The sequence below is a fragment of the Erinaceus europaeus genome, chromosome 4, assembly GCF_950295315.1.
Source record: "Erinaceus europaeus chromosome 4, mEriEur2.1, whole genome shotgun sequence".
Lineage (NCBI taxonomy): Eukaryota > Metazoa > Chordata > Mammalia > Eulipotyphla > Erinaceidae > Erinaceus > Erinaceus europaeus.
This window is the reverse complement of record NC_080165.1, coordinates 74,966,490-74,988,586: the sequence shown is the minus strand read 5'-3', so window position 1 is coordinate 74,988,586 and position 22,097 is coordinate 74,966,490. Positions and strand designations below refer to the sequence as shown.

The 22,097-nt window shown below is 38.6% G+C and overlaps 1 protein-coding gene across 7 annotated transcripts in view; it reads left to right on the top strand.

Moving 5' to 3' along the window:
* Positions 1–22,097, top strand: part of FAM135A (family with sequence similarity 135 member A) — a 95,846-nt gene that overhangs the window by 7,755 nt on the left and 65,994 nt on the right. For 6 of the 7 annotated variants that reach the window (XM_007529033.3, XM_060189982.1, XM_060189983.1 and 3 more), the window contains 3 exons: positions 1,780–1,862; positions 4,445–4,560; positions 7,039–7,118. In XM_007529033.3, coding sequence (XP_007529095.2) covers positions 4,484–4,560; positions 7,039–7,118 — 157 coding nt within the window. In that variant the 5' untranslated portion in view covers positions 1,780–1,862; positions 4,445–4,483. The remainder of the gene's footprint in view (positions 1–1,779; positions 1,863–4,444; positions 4,561–7,038; positions 7,119–22,097) is intronic. The other variant, XM_060189984.1, reaches the window with a different exon arrangement.

Sequence of the window (22,097 nt, the reverse complement as noted above, 5' to 3'; positions counted from 1 at the left end):
TCGCTGTATATTTCTCTATATTTTTAAGTTAAAAAATGAAGTAATAATAATAATAAAATAAAATGTATCCTAAGTCTTATGAAATATTTAAATTTTTTAATTTAAAATTTTTTTTATTTAAGAAAGAATAAATTAACAAAACCATAGGGTAGAAGGGGTACAACTTCACACAATTCCCACCACCCCATCTCCATATCCCATCCCCTCCCCTGACAGCTTTCCCATTCTCTATGCCTCTGGGAGCATGGACCTGTTGTGGGTTGCAAAAGGTGGAAGGTCTGGCTTCTGTAATTGCTTCCCAGCTGAACATGGACGTTGACTGGTTGGTCCATACTCCCAGTCTGCCTCTCTCTTTCCCTAGTAGGATGGGTCTCTGGGGAAGCAGAGCTCCAGGACACATTGGTGGGGTCTTCAGTCCAGGGAAGCCTGGCCAGCATCCTGATGGCATCTGGAACCTGGTGGCTGAAAAGAGAGTTAACATACAAAGCCAAACAAATTGTTGAGCAGTCATGGACCCAAAGGTTGGAATAGTGGAGAGGAAGTGTTCGGGGGGGGGGGGGGGGTACTCACTGCAAACTCTAGTGTAATTCTGCTTTCTCAGGTATATATTTTGCACTTGTTTGTGGATACGTGTGAACATATGCTCTCTCTCACAGAACCTGGTGTATATCTAGGTTTTGGGACTTTGTTAGAAAGTGATCCACCTGGGATGGAATTAGAGAATGCTATGAAAGGAAAGGTCTCACCCGAGTAATGAAGCTGAAGGGCTGTCATTCCACACCTGAAGTCTCTGGACACAGTCTGAGCTGAAGCATGTTGAGGTGGCAATTGTTGCATTGATTAGGTTGTGATCGGCTGATGCAATATTATTTGATATGGATTGGGAGAGGCATGTGGGGAAAATGAGCCGTATCCTAAGGTTCCAGGACTGGGAGAAATATAGGCTCTATAGTGGAGATGTGAGGTTCCTGCTGTCTTAGGGTTCAAAAAGACAATGGATAGTTAGTTATCATCACACTATTTGGTAATTGGGTTAACTTTGAAAAGTCCTTTTGTTAGGGTTTGCTGTATAGTACCCAGTATCTTGTAAACAGCTGTGCCACTGGTTGTCTCTGATCTACTTGGTCTAGGCTTTTGAGAGAGTCCGCATATCAAATACACAGCCTATATATTAAGAAGACTCAGTGTGTGTTTTAAAAACTTCGAGACAATACAATTAATTTTTCCCCTCTCATATTAATTAACTAGTGATTTATATGACTACACTTTACTAAGAGTGTACATAAACACCATTCCCACCACCAAAAGACTGTATCCCATCCCACCCCCCACCCCCCACCCCCACCCCCCACCCCTCCACCGGCCCAGGAAGCCTCATGTCTACCCCTCACCACAGGGTTTTTACTTTGGTGCCCTACTTTCAATTTAGTCAGATCCTGCTTTTAGTTTCCCTTGCAGATCTTCTTTCTCAACTTCTGTTGATGAGTGGCGTCATTCCATACTCATCTTTATCTTCCTGACTTAGCTTACTTAACATAATTCCTTCTAGCTCTGTCCAAGATGGGTCAGAGAAGGTGGGTTCATTGTTCTTGATAGCTGTATAGTATTCCATTGTGTATATATACCACAGCTTTTGCTTTGCTGGTGAGAATGTAAATTGGTCCAGCCTCTGTGGAGAGAAGTCCGGAAATATTTAAATTTCAGCTAAATTGAAATTCTTAAGTAATGAATTATAACCTCTGATATTTTGTTTGAAATGTTATATTTTCTTTGTCATAGGGGAAAACAATATATTTTTAATAAAGATCAGTAACGGAAGTACAAGATTATTTATTGTCAGAATGAAGTTTTGATCAGCAGAGGTAAGAATATGGTATTTCTTCTGCATTTAACTCATAATAGAGTGGAATATTTGTCAAGTTTCTTTGTCCATTTTAAGAACTATGCAAGGTTCGAAGTTTTATCACATTTGCATGCTAACAGCCTATCACAGTGCCATGGATGTGATGTGAGTCTGGATCAAAGACAAGACTGGTTCATCCTCACAACAGTGACACTACTTAAAGTACAGGGAAATGGCTGCATATGAGTAATTTGTACTATAGGAGAGCAACCCTGAGCTAAGAGAAAAGAACTTTTTATAATGGACAATAATAAACCTGCCTGAGGTATGCTTCAGAGGGAGACTTTATTACTTGAGACAGCAAATAAATCTTCCTTTTGTTTCACTTTGAGACACTACCTCTAGCTTCTCTGATTGCTACACGTTCTTGAAAAAATTATCTAGAACAAAAGTAATGCCTCTGCTTAAAAGAAATGCATAAACAGGATTAGTGCAGGATGGCCTTTCAACACTTTGTTATGCAAAATTGCCTTTTGAGGCATGTATACTGATAACAATGATTATTACAGTGCGATTTTGAAAGATAGATATGTACTGCATAATGACATTTTGGTTAATTACAGGCTTCACTGTATATGGCATAAGTTCATATATATAGCATGTAGCTTTGTGTAAGTTCAGTCTGTGACAGCCCCACTGTAGTGAAATTGTCTAGTGACTTTTTTTTTCTTTATTAGGGGTTAATAGTTTATAGTCAGTAGTAAATACAGTACTTTGTACATGAGTAACTTTTCTTAGCTTTCCACATAACAATCTGACATCATGTTCCAGGACCTGAACCCTTCCCCTCACCCCAGAGCCTTTTACTTTGGTGCAATACCCTAAACCCAGTCCAAGTTCTGCTTTGTGTTTTCTTATTTTTCTATATATATATATTTCCCTTTTGTTGCCCTTGTTGTTTTTTATTGTTGTTGTAGTTATTATTGTTGTTGATGTTGTCATTGTTAGATAGGACAGAGAGAAATGGAGAGAGGAAGGGAAGACAGTGGGGGGAGAGAAAAATAGACACCTTCAGACCTGCTTCACCGCCTGTGAAGTGACTCCCCTACAGCTGGGGAGCCCAGGGCTCAAACTGGGATCCTTACGCTGGTCCTTGGGCTTTGTGCCATGTGTGCTTAACCCACTGCGCTATCGCCTGACTCCCATGTTTTCTTATTTTTCAGCTTCTTTTTTAAAAATTATTATTAATAGTTTAATAATGATCAACAGGATCGTGGGATAAGAGGGGTATAGTTCATAGTATTCCCACCACTAGATGCCAAATCCCATCCCCTTCATTGGAAAGTTTCCTGTTCTTTATTATTTATAGTTTCCTAATCTAGGAGTATGGTCCAAATATCTCTATGGGGTACAGAAGGTGGAAGGTCTGACTTCTGTAATTGCTTCTCCACTGGACATGGGCATTGATAGGTCAGTCCATACCCCCAGCCTGTCTCTGCCTTTTCCTAGTGGGGTAGGGCCCTGGGGAGGTAGGGTTCCAGGACACATTGGAAGTTAGGTTGGCACAATGACCTTTTTTAGGGGACCATATTCTTCTATTAAGCAATTATGAAGGCCACTAATATCCCTAAAGGAGAATGTTCAAATTGCACCATTCACAGTATAATAGCTAACAAATTATATTTCCTAGATGTTCATCAAATAGTAAATCAAATTAACATTTAAAATATATATGTGGTTTGATCACATGTATAAAGACTTTGTAGGGGCTGGGTGGTTGTGCACCTGGTTGAGTGCACATGTTACAATGCCCAAGGACCCAGGTTTGATCCCCTGGTCCCCACCTCAGGAGGAAGTTTCACAAGTGGTGAAGCAGTACTGCAGGTGTCTCTCTGTCACTCTCCCTATCACCCCTTTCCCTTTCTACCTGTCTCTATCCAATAAATAAATAAAGATAATTTTTTAAAAAGCATTGTACAGATAAGTCACACATTGGAAGAATATATACCAAAGTAAATACTTTGGTGGTAGAATTCTGATTGTTTTTCTTTTTCCTCTTTATATTTCTTAAACCTCCTTGAAAATATTTTCCGTTTTGTAATGAAGTGGGGAGAGGATTTTTTTTTTCTCCAATTTAAAAAGTTATTTTTAAAACTTTCTACCTAACAAAATCCATATAATGATTTTGAGTAGTGATTAAAGAATGCTTATTACTCTTTTTGGTACTGAAATTATCTTTATATGTAATAGCTGAAATGAATAGATAGCTTATTGTTTCTTTAAAAAGTTAGTTTTTTTATAATAAGCAATTTCAAAATTCATTTATCATATAAGTGTCAAGAAAAGAGAAATCTTAGTAAAAGCATTCTCAGAAATAAGATTTAAAGCATTGCAGTTTAGAAAGTATATTACAAATCTATCTAGTAAGTAAAGGTTTTCATGCTATTTCATTGGGTTAGGCTAATTAATGTACACTTAATGGATCGGCTCAGTTTTTCCTGCTTATATGTCATACTTTAATATTTAAATATTACTGGGGTTTTTTTTATAAGCCTGTATTGTTTTATTGTACTTCTGATTTTTCTCTCTTCTTTAACCAAGGTGCTGTTATCAGATTTGTCTTCTCAGTATAAATTAAAAATGACTGAAGTTCAGGCAATGGTTGAATTCTCCGTGGAGCTAAACAAATTCTACAATGTGGATTTATTTCAAAGAGGGTGTGTATTTTAATGTAAATCTAGTAATGTACCTTTTTCCTAGCATACATATGAAAAGCATGAACAACATTTAAATAATTACTTTCACAGATAAATTTCCCTTTTTAAACAGATTACTTGGAATTATTCACTTGAATTCATTCATAATGCTAGGTGTATTTAACATGTGCTAATGATTTTCTACTGAGCATTGAAAGGATTGTAATAAAAAAAAATCTTGATCTCACTTCTGCTCGTAAAAAACAGATAATGAGGGGAATAAAATATATACAAAATAGCTAAGTGATAAACAAATCATACATGATAGAGCTTAGATATAGTACATATAGCAAGTATATATAGGAAGTACCCATTCTAGGACTCAAAACAAAAGGACATCCTTTTGGATTAGTATGTTAAGAAAAGTATTGTGGTCGGTAAGGATCTAAGTGTGGGTAAGATCTAGACAGGCAAAGAATGAAGGCAAAAGATCCTTTCAGTAGCAGAAAGCAACATGGATTAAGTCTGACATCACACACAAAGCCACTGGCACCACTATAACATTTATTTTTGCTTCAAAGTCTGGATCAACTGAATCTGTTGATTTAGGCTGACTTGGCTAGTCTTTGTTAGACTCACTCATCAATTCACAGTCAACTGGCAGAGTGACTGGGTGTTAGTTGATAGAAAATAGCCTTAGTTGGGTAGACTCAGCTCTGTTTTTTTAATACATATTTTTATTTTTATTAATGCAGGAGAAATACAAAGAGAAAGATACAGCCAGTGAGAGAGACCGAAGTACTATCTTCTAACTTATGGTGCTTCTACTAGTGTTAGAACCTAGGACCTTGGCCTCAGGCATGAAACCCTTTTATAGACCATAGGCTGTCCCCAGTTATACATCTGATGGCTCTTTTTTATGGTCTCTTATCCTCTTGCTTGTTATCTTAGAGAAGGCATGTATCTATATAAAAAAAAAAAAATGTAACAAGACCTTTAAAAACTAAGCTTAGAGGTGGTGGTTGCAATGTGGAATTATACCCTGTAATATTATGATTTTGTAAGCCACTATCAATCACAAGATGGCCACAGCTCCATAAAACAAATAAGCCAACAAACATACTGACTTAAGTTTCTTCCCTTTCATTCATTCATCATTGATTACTCAATATCAAATCCTCTTTTCAAAGAGATTTTATTTTCATAGGGGAGAAAGAGAAAAGACCGGAGCACTGCTCAGCTCTGGCATGTAGTGGTGTTTGGGATTAAGCCTATGGCCTGTGCTACTTCAGGCATGAAAGTCTAGAACACTACTTTTGTACTACCACCCTGGCCTTCTTTTTTTTAATTCTGGCATTTTGACCTGACTGTGTGTTCTCTACAAAGACATACCTCCCTAGCAATTTATATTAATAACTATATTTGTATTATTTAATGGTCTAAACTAGTGGTCAAAGAGGTGACTCAGAAGTTAGAGCACAAGACATGCATGTCTGAGGCCCTGAGTTCATTCCCTGGGATCCTATCTTAGAGTGGAGCATTACTTTATCCTTTCCTTTTCTCACTGTTTGAATAAATGAATAAATCTAAGAACATAATAGCTTACCTAAGAAGCTTTAAAGAAAAGTAATCATTGTTCAACTTCCCAGTGAACATTTGAACTCATCTTTGATTTATAATGTTGATTTAGCTTTTAGTAATCTTGTGTTTTCTCCATGACAGATATGAATCTGCTGAGGAATGATATTAAAACACAAACATTGTTCTTGTTTTTAAGTGTCTCCCTCTTTGCCACCAGAGTTATTGTTGGGGCTTGGTGTGGGCAATACAAATCCACTGATCCCAGGGCCATTTTTTCCCTTTTTTTTTTTCTTTCTGTTCTGTTTGATAGGACAGAGAGAAATTGAGAGAGGAGGGAAAAATAAAAAGAGAGAAAGACCTGCTTCACCACATATGGGACATTCCCCCTGCAGGTGGGAAGCTGAGCTCAAACCCTGAGGTTCCAGGTTCAATCCCCAGTACAGTCATTAACCAGAGATGAGCAGTGCTCTGGATTCTCTCATTAAAATAAATATTTTATAATTTATTTTTAATATACTTTTAATTTATTTTTTAAATAAGATACAGAAAGAAAGATAACAGAGAGATCAGTTCTGGCTTATGGTGGTATTAGGGATTGAACCTGGGACCTCAATGCCTAGGGATGAAAATCTTTTTACATACCTATTATACTATCTCCCCAACCCTAAAAAGAAACACCATATGTATTTCTCCTAATTCTTAGTCCTCTTTTACATGCTGACTTCCTTTGTTTTTCATTTATGCCATGTTAATATTTGATCTGTGAATCTGAATGCTGTTGTTTTTCACCAATAATAAATATAAGTGATATAGCAAACCATTTTTTTAAATTTAAGTCATGTAAATATATAATAATTGGGCATTGCATATTTTCAAATTTTGTTTTGAAATGACCCCTTTTTGTTTATTTTACCTTAGTTTTTACCAGATTCGTGCATCTATGAAAATTCCACCAAGAGTTCCCCACAAAGTAGAAGCTAGTTTGTTACATGCAACGGGTAAGCCAAAGAATATTTTCAAGTTCAAAATAAAATCCATAGCAACATTGTAGTGCCCATAAAAACTTTTCATACATAATTTTAGTTTTTAATTGCAAATGTAAGATGCCTTTCTGAAGACTCAAAATGCTTAGAAAGTCCCATTATATATATTTATAAATTTTAAAGAAAAAAGATTTCTTTTGCTGGTATTATGTTGAAGTACATCTTCTTTGTAACTATTTTCTAGGATAGGTTAGAACAAATATTTCAAGATAGATTTAGACACTTCCTAAATTATGTCAACTCCTTACTTTTCTGAAGTTGTCAATTGATAAAACTAGAAATCAGGTGCGCCCCTGCCCAGCTCCTGTTTTTTTTAATTTTTGAGAACTTTCCATATTGTATGTGCCAATTTATAGTCCCACCAGAGTATTAATATATAAAGTGTTTCTAATTTCACATCCTCTCTAGCATTTGTTGTTTCTTGCTTTTGGTTAATAGTCAGGTCTTAAATATAAATCAATTTCTACTTAATTCTTATGAACAGCATAAGACTAGGGTCAAATTTCATTCTTTTGCATTTTTTCAGTTTTCCTAGCACCATTTACTGAAGGAGCTAATCTTTTCCTGTTAACATATTCTTGGTGCCTTGTCAAAGATTCATTATCAAAATTAAGTGTGGGTTTGTTTCTGAACTCTTTCATTGGTCCTTGTGTCTAATTTTATGGTACCACTGTAATATTTTTATTACTATAGGCTTGTAATATAGTTTGAAAGTGTAGTATCTCTTATCTTCACTTTTTTTTTTTTTTTTTGCCTTCAGGGTTATCACTGGGGCTTGGTGCCTGTACTGCTAATGCACTGCTCCTTTGGCCATTTTTTTTTTTTTGTAAATTTTTATTTATTTATTTATTTATTTATTTATTTATTTATTTTGATAGGACAGAGAGAAATTGAGAGGGGAGGGGAAGATAGAGAGGGAGAAAGATAGACACCTGCAGACCTGCTTTACCGCTTGTGAAGCGACCCCCTCTGCAGGCGGGGTGCTGGGGGGTTGGGTGGGATATCATTGCATGGTTCCTTGTGCTTTGTGCTGTCTGCGCTTAACCTGGTGGGCCACCGCCTGGTCTCCTCTTCATTTTTTTTTTCCTTAAGACTGTTTTGTTTATTTGGAATCTTAATGTTTTTATGCAAGTTCTAGAATTTTGTTTTGTTTTCCAGAAAAATGCCACTGTAATTTGCTAGAAATTATATTGAATTATATATGTCTGTGTTGCTTGGTAGAGTGGATATTTTAACAATATTAATTCCAGTCCAGCAACATAGTATATCTTATCATTTATTTTATGTCTTCATCAATGTCCTAATAGTTTTTAGTTAAACAGGACATTCAGCTTCTTATTTATACTTATACCTTTGTATTGCACTGCCTTTCTTTGTATTTTATTACTATTGCTGCTATGATCCGTGGACTTGCTCTCCTTGTTTCTTTTTCAAATAGTTGCTTGTTAGTATATATAGGCATTCTTGATTATTTGTATGTTGATACTGCAAATGTACTGACTTTATTATTATTTATTTTATTTATTTATTGGATAAAGACAAAAATCTAGAGAGAAGTGGAAGACAGAGAGGAAGAAAGACAGAAACACTTCTTCACTACTTGCAGAGCTTTCCCCAGCAGATGGGAACCATGGTATTGAAACCCAAGTCCTCTGCATTATAACATGTGCACTGAACCAACCACCTGGCCCCTAATTTTATTGTTCTAATATTTTTATGGAGCTTTTAGTATTTTTTGTATAAAAGGTCATGGCCTCTGCAGAGGTGATTTTGCTTCCTTTATTTGAACACTTCTAATGTATTTTTTCTTGCCTAATTACTTTTGCTAGAATGTTAAATACTATATTGGATAAAAAAAAGTAAAAGTAGTTGTCTTTGTCTTGTTCCTGATCTTAGGGGGAAGACTTTTAAGTTTTTACCATTAAGAATGATAGTAGCTATGGGCTATATGTGGCCTACATTAAGTTGGTTGAAGTAAATTCCTTCTATACCCAATTTATTGAGTATTTTCTTCATGAAAAGCTGTTGAGTTACTTGAAATGTTTTTGTTTTTTCTTTAATTTTTATTATATATTTAATAATGATTTACAAAATTATAATATAACAGGTATAATTCCACACTGTTCCACCACCAGAGTTCTGTGTCTCCATACCCCTCCAGTGGAAACTGGAGTAGTTCTCCCAAGGTCACAGATAACAGGTTGACTATTTCTATAACTGTCTCTCTCTGTGTGTGTGCGTGTGCGTGTGCGTGTGCGTGTGCGTGTGTGTGTGTATCTCCTTTTTTTTTTCCTATGGTCCTGCCTTTTCTTCATTTCTAAGTCACACCTACACATATTACTACTTTTGAATGTCCTTCCTTTTTTCAAACTCTTCTCTCCCGGGCTTTTGATGGAATTGGAGACCTTTGGTCAACCTCTCCTAACATTTCTCTCCCTCTGGAGATATGGACCAAAATTCTTTATGGGGTGCAGAAAGTGAGAGTTTTGGCTTCTGTAATTGTTTCTCCAGTGGACAAGGACATTAGCAGGTTGATCCATACACCCAGACGGTTTGGTTTTGTTTTGTTTTATTTATTTATTTATTTATTTATTTATTTATTTATTTATTTATAATGTATAGGTATGTTTATATTCTTACTGTAGTTTAAGGTTTTTTTTTTTAATTCTTTTCCCCCTTTTGTTGCCCTTGTTGTTTGATTGTTGTTGTAGTTATTATTGTTGTTAGTGTTATCATCGTTATTGGATAAGACAGAGAGAAATGCAGAGAGGAGGGGAAGACAGAGAAGAGGAGAGAAAGATAGACACCTGCAGACCTGCTTCACTGTTTGTGAAGCAACCAACCCCCTGCAGGTGGGGAGCCGGGGGCTCAAACTGGAATCCTTACACAGGTCCTTGCACTTCGCACCATGTGCGCTTAACCCACTGTGCTACCGCCCAACTCCCAATACATAATTTTATTACTGATTTAATAATGATTTATAATATTACTAGTGATATAATAATATAGGATTACAGGGGTATATTTTCAGACTACACCCACCACCAAAATTCTGTGCCTCCCCTCCCCCAATAAAGTCTTAAAGTTTAGCCACTCTTTTTTTAATAAAGTCTTAAAGTTTAGCCACTCTTTTTTTTTCTTTCTTTCTTTTTGTAATTTCATGTGTTTCAGTTACATATGCTCCACATATGAGCAAAAACAGTAGTTGCATTTCACTTGTTTACTTAAGCATAATCACCTTCAGTTCCATCCATTTTATCCCAAAGGATACAATATTGTCTGCTAAAATTGCAGAGTATTATTATATTGAATATATATATATATATCCCATAACTTCCTTATCCAATTGTTGTTGAGCATTTAGATTGCTTCTGTTTCTTGCCTATTGTGAATAATGTAGCTATAAACATAGAGATGCATATATCCCTTTGAATTAATGTTTCCATACCCATTGTAGTAGTACTGCGGGTTCATAAGGTAATTGACACTTCTATTTATTTAAGGATTTTTATACTGTTTTACATAGAGGCTGAACCAATTTGCATTTCCAGCAACAATTTACTAAAGCTTTTTTCTCTTCACATCCTTGCCAATACTTGTAACTTCTTCCTTTGTTGAGTAGATCATTCTCACAGGTGTAAGATGGAATTTCAGATATAACATATAATATTTTTTAAATTATTTATTATTGGGTAGAGACAGAAATTGAGAGGGGAGAAGGAGGTAGAAAGAGAAAGAGACAAGAGACACCTACAGCCCTACTTCACCACTCATAAAGCTTTCCCCCCTTCAGGTAGGGACTGGGGGCTTGGACCTGGGTCCTTGTACACTATAATGTGTGCACTTAACCAGGTACGCCACCGCCTGGCCCCCATAACACAATTTTATCTCAGAAGTGTGTGTACTTTATTGAATTAAACCAGAAAATGTTTAAGAGGTTGCATAGTGTTGGAATAAATTGTAACAGCCAAAATGGCAATACAAGAAATAGATCTCTTTGCAGTAGAAAAATATATCTCAGACCATCTCATGAAGTTTTTTCTTTTTCAAAACAGCAGATTCTTTACTGTCGTGTCTGAATTCTGAAGAACTATATATTTTCATCCCAAATGTTATGTTAATGTATTTTACTTTTCTCTAATTTGGGTTTCTTGTTTTATAGAATTTTCATATAAAATGATAATAAACAAATGTAAGACATTTGTGCTTCCTCCTTTCCCTGTATTATTCATTCTCTCCATATATATATATATATATATATTTCTTACCCTTTTTATCATATGTAATACCTTGAGGTTTTTAATCTATAGTGTTTTGCTGTTGAATCTTATTTCACCCTTTCAGTACTCTTGTGGTAACATAAATTTGAAATCCCATTTATTTTTCCTGCCATTTAATCCAGGACAACTATTATGTTGAATGTCTATGTTCTGAAAACTTTGGAGGTTAGTGCTTGATGTAGTATAGTTCCATATTAGGATTCCAAGCATTGGAGTTCTAAAATAATACTCTCCAGACAAATGAGTTTCCTGACCTGCACTGGGAATGGGAGTGTGTGTATGTGTCAGAGGAGTGGGGATAATAGGAAAGACAGCCAATTTATTCCATTCTTTGAGAAAATGTTTCTGTTATTTTTTTTTTTATTCTTCAACCCCCAAGTTTCTGGAGTTTGTATTTTTTTACATATATATATATATTGGTAAATTTGTTAGGAAGAGGGGGCCGGGCAGTGGCACAGCAGGTTAAGCTCATGTGGTGCAAAGCACAAGTACCAGCTAAGGATCCCGGTTCGAGCCCCCGGCTCCCCACCTGCAGGGGACTTACTTCACAGACAGTGAAGCAGGTCTGCAGGTGTCTGTCTTTCTCTCCCCCCTCTGTCTTCCCCTCCCCTCTCAATTTCTCTCTGTCCTACCCAACAATGACAACTACAATAATAGTAACAACAACACTGATGAACAACAAGGGCAACAAAAGGAAAAAAATGGCCTCCAGCAGCGGTGGATTCATGGTGCAGACACTGAGTCCCAGCAATAACCCTGGAGGCAAAAAAAAAAAAAATGTTAGAAAGAGCTATCCTTCCAAAAAATGTTTTGCCTCCAGAAATTATTTTATATATTTTTTATGTTCATGTATGAGAGAACACTGGTTAGCATTGACAGATGTAGTGCCAGAGATTAATGTTGAGACTTCATGCACACAAGTTCTGTGCTTTAACACTAAGCTGTTTCCACAGCCCAGTAAAGTATGTGAATTTATTTGACTGGCTTAGTTTTGATAAAACATATCGATGATTTTCTAGAGTCATCCCTGATAACATAAATATATTTAAGTATAACCACTTTTCCTTATCCTTTGCATTAATTCCCTTGATATTTCTGTTTCTGAAAATTATTTTAGGGCCAGAAGATAGCTGGCCTACTATAGAGTGCTGATCTTAACATTTGCAAGGTCCTAGGTCAAAATCTTTGCACTACCTGGGAGTAGTATGAATGGTAACCGGGGAGCTTTGTGAATATTAGAGTATTGATGTAGTTTCTCTCCAAAACTTTGTTTCTTTCAAGACCCTCTAAATAAAGGGAAAAAATGGGTTCAGTAGCTCTCTTAGCAGTTTTGCACATGTACAATGATTTGAGTAGTTGTTGCTGCTGCTGTTTAAATATTTTTTTCAGAGGACTTGGATTTTCTCTGTATTTTTTTCTTTAATGGGGAGTTGATGGTTTACAGTACAGTTGTTGACACATGGATAACATTTCTCATCTTCCCATGATAGGTAATTGCAAAACACTTTCACCCCCTACTAGGTCTATTATCCATGCACCAGGACCCCCCAAAGACTCCCTCCAACCCTCTCCCACCACTCGCTTGCTTTGGTGAAGACACCAAACTAGTCCAAATTTTACTTTTTTGTCTTCTCTTTCTGTTTTTGTTCCCTAAGCTTTTCTCCTGAAAGAGATCATCCCATAGTTAGTCTTCTCTTTCTGACTTAATCTCACTTAACATGTTTCCTTCAAGCTCTATTCAAAATGAGGTGAAGGTGACTTCATCATTCTTGATAGTTGAATAGTATTTCGTGGTGTATATATACTACAACTTTCTCAGCCACTCATCTGTTGTTGGACACCTAGGTTGCTTCCAAGTTGGGGCTATTACAAACTGTGCTGCTATAAACATAGGTATACATATAGCTCTTTGGGTATGTGTACTTCAGTTTCATTAGGATATATCCCTGGAAGAATTATTGGGTCATAGGGTAGATCCATTTCTTTCCATATACTTTTTATAGTTTTCTCTATTTTTCTTCTACCTTTGATTTGTATTTTCAATACATTTTCCTTCCACCACTATAGTTTACAGTGGTTCTTGCCATCTTCTCTTTCTCCTACTTACTTTAATCCCTATACCTTGTTTATGCTTCTGGAAAACATTGGACAAAGAGAGAAGTAATGATTTTGTCTGTGGATTACAGTAGAGAAGGTCAGATGCAATAGGCATTAGATGATGTTATACAGTTGATCTCAAAAGATTTAAATTATTTCCAGCACAAAATTGTGCTGACAGTGAGAGGTTGGAGTCAGGAAATAGCTCTCATCTGCAATAACATCAGTCGTGAAAGACAGTAAGTATTCATAGGATTGTTTAAAATTGATTCATAAAGGGGCTTCTGGCATAGAGCTATGACTACCTAGTCATGGAAAATTGGCTCTCCTCCAGAAAACAAATATTACAACAAAATAACTCAGTGAATTTCATCAGAGAACAGCTGGAATTTCTGGTTTAAAAAAAAAAAGAATATCACAATCTGATGGTTGGTGATTGAGTGTGGGCAGCAAGAGCAGGAGTTGAGAAAGAGAATGACTCAAACAGAAACACAGCACTGCCAACAGGTGCCATATTTGCATTTACTTCAAATCCACATGGTGGACTTCCAGGGCAGACTGGAACTGCTCAGTCAACAAGTGGTTTAAGAAAAAGAGGTTGGGATTGCTCTTTAGAGCTGGAGAAGCTATGGGCTCTTTAATAAACCCCAGGGAGCCATCTAGGGGCATCAGGGAACCAAACTCCTACACTTAAGGCAGCCAGGAAGCCTACCAAAAACTAAGGTGTACCCATCTGCCATAGAGGTGCTTGTGAATGCAGTCAGACCACACACTGCAAGTGGGTAACTGACTTTGACGTCACATCAGAGTTCCCACTTTTTTCCCACTCTTTATTAGGTATGGGGGGAAATTAATATTTTATAGTTGACAGTACTTGGTGCATATGTAACATTTGTCAGTTTTCCACATAACACTCTAACCCCCCACTTTTAGAAACAGTCTGACAAGAGGAGGAGGCCTGGGATCCTCTTACCCTCCCCACTCCCCCACCCCCCTGCTCTGTTTAAGGGACATCAGGCACCGTAATACTACCTCACTTCAAAACTCCCCTCCTTGCTGCAATTCATATACAAAACAGAGCCTGGCACTATCTGCTGATCAACAACAGAAACCAAAACAGATGTGTAAAAACTAGGGAAAGAATTTTACAAGCTGACAGGGAAGAGAAGAAAGTGACCTATAAAAGCATTGTAATCAGTCTACATTAGACTTTTCTGTAGGAGTCATGGAGGCCAGGGGAGAATAGAGTGGTATATTCAAGATTTTAAAAAACAACTGCTGTACATACTTTACCCTGCAAGACTAGCATTCAGATATAAAGGAGCAATCAAAATAGTACCAAGCATACAAAAACTAAGGGAATTTGCCTTACCAGACCTACCATGTAAGAGTTACTAAAAGAAGTGCCACAGAGAAAGAAACAAAGAACATTTCAACTCTCAAAAAGCATGGCACAGTAACAGACCCAGGAACACAAGTCATAGAAATATATGATGACTTTAAACTATGGAAAGGGAGAAAGAAATGGATAGATGCTATTCAAGCAAAGAACGCTGAGACAAGAACATATTAAAAATAGACTCTCTTCGATGTATAACACATTCACGTGCATATAGTCCTCTATGTCTCTTTAAATGATGTCATTTTTCTCTCTAGTACTTTTTAGTCATTCCTACATATTTTTGTTTTTCTTATCCTTTATTATCATATGTAATACCTTGAGGTTCTTTAATTTGATATATGTGTTCAAGGACTCCCATAGCTATAGTTTATATCTATTACCAAATAAGACTACATTTCTCTGGAAGGTTACTAGTAAATGGTTTCCCTCCTGTTGCAATATAAAGAACTGAAGTACATTAACTTGTGAAAGAAAAGAAAGGAAGGAAGGGAGGCCAAACTGTTAAACTGTTGCTAAGACTATGGTTATTATCCCTGGGAAGGAAGGAGCACCAAGGTGAGGAAAGCACAGAACTGTGATGTGGAACCATACCATTGTAATCTTATAATCTTTCAAACCATTATGAAATCACTAATTTAAAAGAAGTTTTAAAAGCATTCAGAGACCTCTGCAACAGAGAAATTCCTCTTCAAGCTGGCCTTAGTTGAAAATATTAAGAGAATTGTGCAGTATCAATTTAAAGTCCAAGAGGCCTGCGGTGGGGGGGGGGGGGGTTTGCATAGCAAAGTACAGGACTTTCAAACATACAAAACTGAGTTCAGGTCCAAGTACCATGCATGCCAGCATGATGCTCTGGTTTCCCACTGCCACCCCTTCCCTCCTCCACTAATAAGTAGATAATCTTTTTTTTTTAATTTTTTTAATTTATTTTTTAAAAATGTGACATTAACAAAACCATAGGATAAGAGGGGTATACAACTCCACACAAGTCCCACCACCAGATCTCCATATCCCATTCCCTCCCCTGATAGCTTTCCTGTTCTTTAACCCTCTGGGAGTAAGGTCATTGTGGGATGCAGAAGGTGGAAGGTCTGGCTTCTGTAATTGCCAAATAATGACTTCTTATTCCTAGTAGCAATATTTTTTTAGAATTTCTGTTTGCTTTTCAATATTTGTCCACCCTCCTTTTGAAAAACTATTTGGGGGGGGTCAGGCGGTAGCCCAGCGGGTTAAGCGCAGGTGGCACAAAGCCCAAGGACCGGCATAAAGATCCCAGTTCGAGCCCCAGGCTCCCCACCTGCAGGAGAGTCACTTCACAGGTGGTGAAGCAGGTCTGCAGGTGTCTTTCTCTCCCCCTCTGTCTTCTCCTCCTCTCTCCATTTCTCTCTGTCCTATTCAACAATGATGACATCAGTAACAACAACAATAATAGCTACAACAATAAAACGAGCAACAAAAGGGAAAATAAATAAATAAACTTTAAAAAGTATTTTCAGGAGTCAGGCAGTAGCGCATCTGGTTAAATGTGCGTGGCACAAAGCACAAGACCAGCGTTAAGGGTCCCGGTTCGAGCCCCCGGCTCTCCACCTGCAGGGGGGTCACTTCATAAGCAGTGAAGCAGGTCTGCAGGTGTCTTGTCTTTCTCTCTCCCTCTCTGTCTTCCCCTCCTCTCTCCACTTCTCTCTGTCCTATCCAAGAACGACAACATCAATAACAACAACAGTAATAACTACAACAACAAAACAACAAGGGCAACAAAAGGGAATAAATTAATTTAAAAAATATATTTTTGGAAGTAATACAGAAAATATATTGCATTGTTGGAAAAGTCATGATGCGTGTTTGCATAGAAAAACATTTTAAAAAGTAATGACTTTTCTGACAAGTCAATATATAAAAGCTTTATTAGGGGAAAAAAAAGCTTTATTGGTACAGAAGGATTTGTACTCAAAATTGTAACTCATTCTCTTTTAAAATTTGTATTTTATTTTTGTTAGTGACTTAATATTGATTTACAAAATTACAAGGTAGCAGGAATATAAAATTCCCACCACCAGAGTTCTATATCACATTCCCTCCGTTGGAAGAAGCTACTGTTCTCCCAAGATTGTAGATATGGATTGACTATTATTTCTATAACTGTTATATATATATCCATTTCTTTTTCTATGGTCCTTCATCCTCTTCCTTTTGAAATCATCCCTACCCCTACCCCTGCCCCTACCCCTACCCCTACCCCTACCCCTACCCCTACCCCTACACCTACACCTACACCTATACCTATTACTTCCAAATGCCCTTCTTTTTTCCTTTTCTTCTGGGACCTGAAGTTGGAGTTGAGAGTCCTCTAGTCATCTTGCCCACTAGTTAATCTCCCTCTTAGAGTGTGGACCAAAATTCATTTTGGGATGCACAAGATGGGAGTTTTGACTTCTATAATTGCTTCTCCACTGGACATGGGCATTAGCAGATTGATCCATATCCCCAGCCTATTTCTATCTTACCCTAGTGGGTTAGGGTTCTGGAAAGTTGAGGTTCTGGAACACATTGATGAGGTTGTCTCTCCAGGGAAGTCAGCTTTATAATGCAAGATAATAAACTGTTTATACACATGTACTCAAGTTATCTTGTTTCCAAAACTTCTTATTAATAAAAATATAGGAGTGTAAAGTGGAATAATAGATAAATAATAACATTTGAAAGACAAAAAAACAGAAGTGAGGATTGGCCAACTTTGGGAGATACCTTCCAAGAATCTCTAGCAGGTATACAGATGAAGGGAAGTAGGAGATGAGCCTGAAAACTTGAATGAATTTAAGTTCATTATTCAGGTCAAGTATGATAGTTAGGTACCCCAGACCCAAATGCAAAATGTCAGGAAGATTAGCATTTACCTTGGAGTAAAGACTCCAAAACACTAGAGGTTTTCTCTGAATAAATTGTAATGAGCTATTCTAAGGAAACCACTCAGATTGCATAGGCTTGTGAATAAAACCACATAGAACTTCTAGAGGTTTGGCCGTGGAGTGACAACAGTTGCACAATCCACTGCTGTTACTCTAATCATTTGCACTGTCGATGAGAAATTACTACAAATCTCATCAAATCACAGCTGGAACTTCTGAAGAAATAAATGTAGCCACAGCTAGACTTTTGAGACAGGAAACAGACTCCCAACAGTTGACTGGAAAAGTAAGCCCTACTTTGTCTGAAATAAACACAACTAATCCCCAGAAATCTGGGCACAAACTGGAACACTGCAGTGAGACTTTCTACATCACAGACATTAAACCAGCCAGTGACATACTATAGAATTTCCTCTTCCTTTTCCCCACTACACACAAAGGGAAATCCAGCCCTATAGCAACTGTACCACCTGCTGGCTCAACAATAGAAGCCACACTAAATGTGCAAGCAAAGACAAAATTCCTCAATGCCAGCTGTGGCAGAGTTTACAAAAAGAAAAGATGCACTTCATGCAGAGTTCACTAAGAAGTGGGAAAACATGGAAGTAAACTTAACAAACAATTCACTGAAGGACTAGGAAGCATGAAAGAAAGCTAACAGAATTAACAGGGTGTCAGGCAGTCTGAATGCAAGTCAGACACAGAGACAGTAAGAAATCAAGAGGAAAGGGGGTGATAGGGAGAGAGAGAGATATCTGTAGCACTGCTTTACCACTCGTAAATTTTCCCCTTCCAGGTGGGGCCTGGGAGCTTGCATGCAGGACCTTGCACACTGTAATGTGTGCTCAACTGTGCAACTGTGCCAGTACCCAGTCATCTCCAGTTTCTTGAACTATTTCTAACATCATGTCAGTTCTTTAATATAGAGTAGACATCTCGTTAGACATCGGGTGGACTGTTGCAATGGCCTGACCCCAAAGCCAGCAGTAGATCAAACTTAACAAATTAAAGATACAGTCTTCTACAAGACTGCTTTCATTTCAGATACCTACTGCAAGTTCAGAGGTCCATAAACTATAAATTTGAGGTTCATATTGCCCTCTCAGATTTTATAATTCTCTAGAACAACTGAAAGAACTCAGGAAAGCATTGTACTTACTAGTTAAATTTTATTATAGCAGAAGGAAATATATCAGAGCCAATCAAAAGACATAAAGGGTAAGAAATACATAGAACTTTGTTGGTTGGGAAAATCCCAGATTCTTGAAGTTTCCATTCTTTTCCCCCATGGAATCAAGATGTATTATTATCAGGGGCCAGGTGGTTATACACCTGGTTGAGTGCACAAGCTTCAATGCACAAGGACCCAAGTTCAAGATCCTGGCCCCCACCTGCATGGGGAAAGCTTCACAAGTGGTAAAGCAGTGCTGCAGATGTTTCTCTGTCTCTCACCCTCTCTATTTCCACACTTCGCTCTTGATTTCTCTCTGTATACCCCAAAAATGTTTTCAATGTATTATTATCAATGTATTAGCAATATACAAGATCTTCCCGCACAGTCATCACCGCCCAGCTATCATCCACATTGGTCTCCAGCTCCCACTGATTCTGTGCTCGGAGAAACTAAGATGGAACTTTCGGAAAGCAAACTGGCGTCTGTTCAGTGATCTTACCAACAAATCTATTCCTGCAATTCCAATTAACTCTATCCCCTCTGAAGATTCCTACTGGTGCTTCCACCAAGCCATCTTCAAAGCAGATTCCCAAGCCATTCCTCATGGGAGACGTGCTAACTATACGCCTTGTCTTGATGCAACTACTAAAGCAGTATGATGAGTTGGGCGACCCAGATATGGCTGACCATCTCATTACCTCCCTGGATGCAGCACGCCAAGCCTGCTGGCAACAACTCACGGAAAGTCTGAACTTCACCCACTCAAGTAGGAAGGCCTGGAAGCTTCTTCACAGACTGGGTGCCGGTAGCCAACCCCCTCCCGTCTCCCATCCTCCCGTATCTCCAAACTCAGTGGCCAGTCACCTAACTCAAGTTGGACATGCTAAGATCGACCCAGTCTGGAAAAGAGAAATTTCCCATGAGTGGTCATCCCACTTCCGGTTATCTTGTCCATCTCCAAAACTCTCTCCCTTTACACTGTCTGAACTGGAAGACGCTTTGAAGAGGGTTAAACGGGGAACAGCTGCTGGCTATGATAACATCACCCCAGAACTCATTCTTAACCTGGGCCCCGTGGCAAAGAAGTGGCTCGCTTCATTCCTGTTCCACATCTTGGAATCTGAGTCTATGCCCAAAGTTTGGCATCGTGCGAAGATTATAGTGGTTTTGAAACCAAAGAAAGACCCAACACTGGCCGCCAGCTATAGACCAATTTCTCTCCTCTCAATGTGTTACAAACTCCTTGAGAGGCTGCTTCTGTCACGTATTTCTCATCTTACAGAGAAATTCCTATCACCCGCCAAGGCTGGTTTCCGCCCAGGAAGATCTACCTGCGAACAAGCCCTGGCCCTCTCAACTTACATTGAAAATGGATTCCAGAAGAATTTAAAGACGGGTGCTGTCTTTGTTGATCTCACAGCAGCCTATGACACGGTCTGGCACCGTGGTCTCCTGGTCAAGATCTCAAGATGCCTGCCTCCATGGGTGGCCAGCACTATATCGTTTCTTCTCCAAAACAGAAGATTCCGGGTACATCTGGGTGACAAGTCTAGCAGATGGAGACTTGTCTCAAGTGGCCTCCCCCAGGGCTCTGTTCTGGCTCCTACGCTATTTAATATTTACATCAATGACCTCCCAGAAACTTCTTCAAGGAAGTTCATCTACGCCGATGACATCTGCTGTGCAACTCAGGCATCAAAGTTCGACATCCTCGAGGAAACACTCATGAAAGACATGTCTCTGATATCTGATTACTGTAAAAAATGGCGACTAATTCCTAGCACTGCTAAAACGGTATCATCTGTTTTCCATCTACACCATGCCTCGGCCTCACGTGAGCTTAATGTGCAGCTTGGCGATACGAGAATCCTGCATGAAGCCCAGCCAGTCTATCTTGGCGTTACTCTCGATCGCACTCTGTCATTTCACAAACATCTCATAAAAACTGCAGCAAAGGTGGGCGCGAGGAATAACATCATTGCAAGACTGGCCAGCTCCTCATGGGGCGCGAGCGCTTCCACACTACGATCATCATCTCTGGCATTATGCTATTCCACTGCAGAATACTGTGCCCCAGTATGGTTCGGTAGCCCTCATGTCCACTTGGTCGATTCCAAATTATATTCCTCCATGAGGATAATTTCTGGAACCATCCGTTCCACCCCGGTTCCATGGCTGCCAGTTCTTAGCAACATCGCCCTGCCAATCGCCCCGCCAGATATTTGTCGGCATGCGGCATCATCTAAGTTCATTTCCCACGTCTACGCTCGACCGGACCTGCCAATATACACGGATATCTTCGCCCACCCTGTTCAACACTTGACGTCTCGTCACCCAATCTGGTCCCCTACGCCTACACTGAACTTCTCTGTTCCAGTCTCTTGGAAACAGAGCTGGCAGTCAGCTGAGGTAAAGAACAAACACCTCATCACAGACCCCTGCAAGCGTCAACCTGGCTTTGACCTAGCACGTTATGATTGGGCCCTCCTCAATCGCTATCGAACAGGCCATGGCCGATGCGCCGCTATGTTCCATCGTTGGGGAGCCAGAGACGACCCAAACTGCCCCTGCAGCTCCAGACAGACTATGACCCACATAGTCAACGACTGCCACCTCTCCAGATTCAAAGGAGGTCTCGAAACTTTACATCAGGCTCAACCTGATGCTGTTGACTGGCTACGGAAGAAGGGCAAACGCTAGAAGAAAAAGCAATATACAGAGTATTGACAACAATAAAAGCTTATTCAAGATTCAGTTTCCATAGTTTTTATTGATGTTTGCACTGATGTGATTGAATTATTACCTAGGGGCTGGGAGGTGGTGCACCTGGTTGAGCACATAAGTTATAGTGCTCAGTGACCCAGGTTTGAGCCCCTGGTCCGGACCTACAGGAGGAAAACTCAAGTGGTGACGCATGCTGCAGGTATCCCTTTGTCTTTCTCTCTATCACCCCCTTCCCTCTTGATTTCTGACTGCCTCTATCCAGTAAGTAAATAAAGATAATGCAAAAAAAAAAAATTTTTTTTTTAAATTATTACCTACATGGTTCAGTCTCCAGCCCCTTTTCTGCTACCT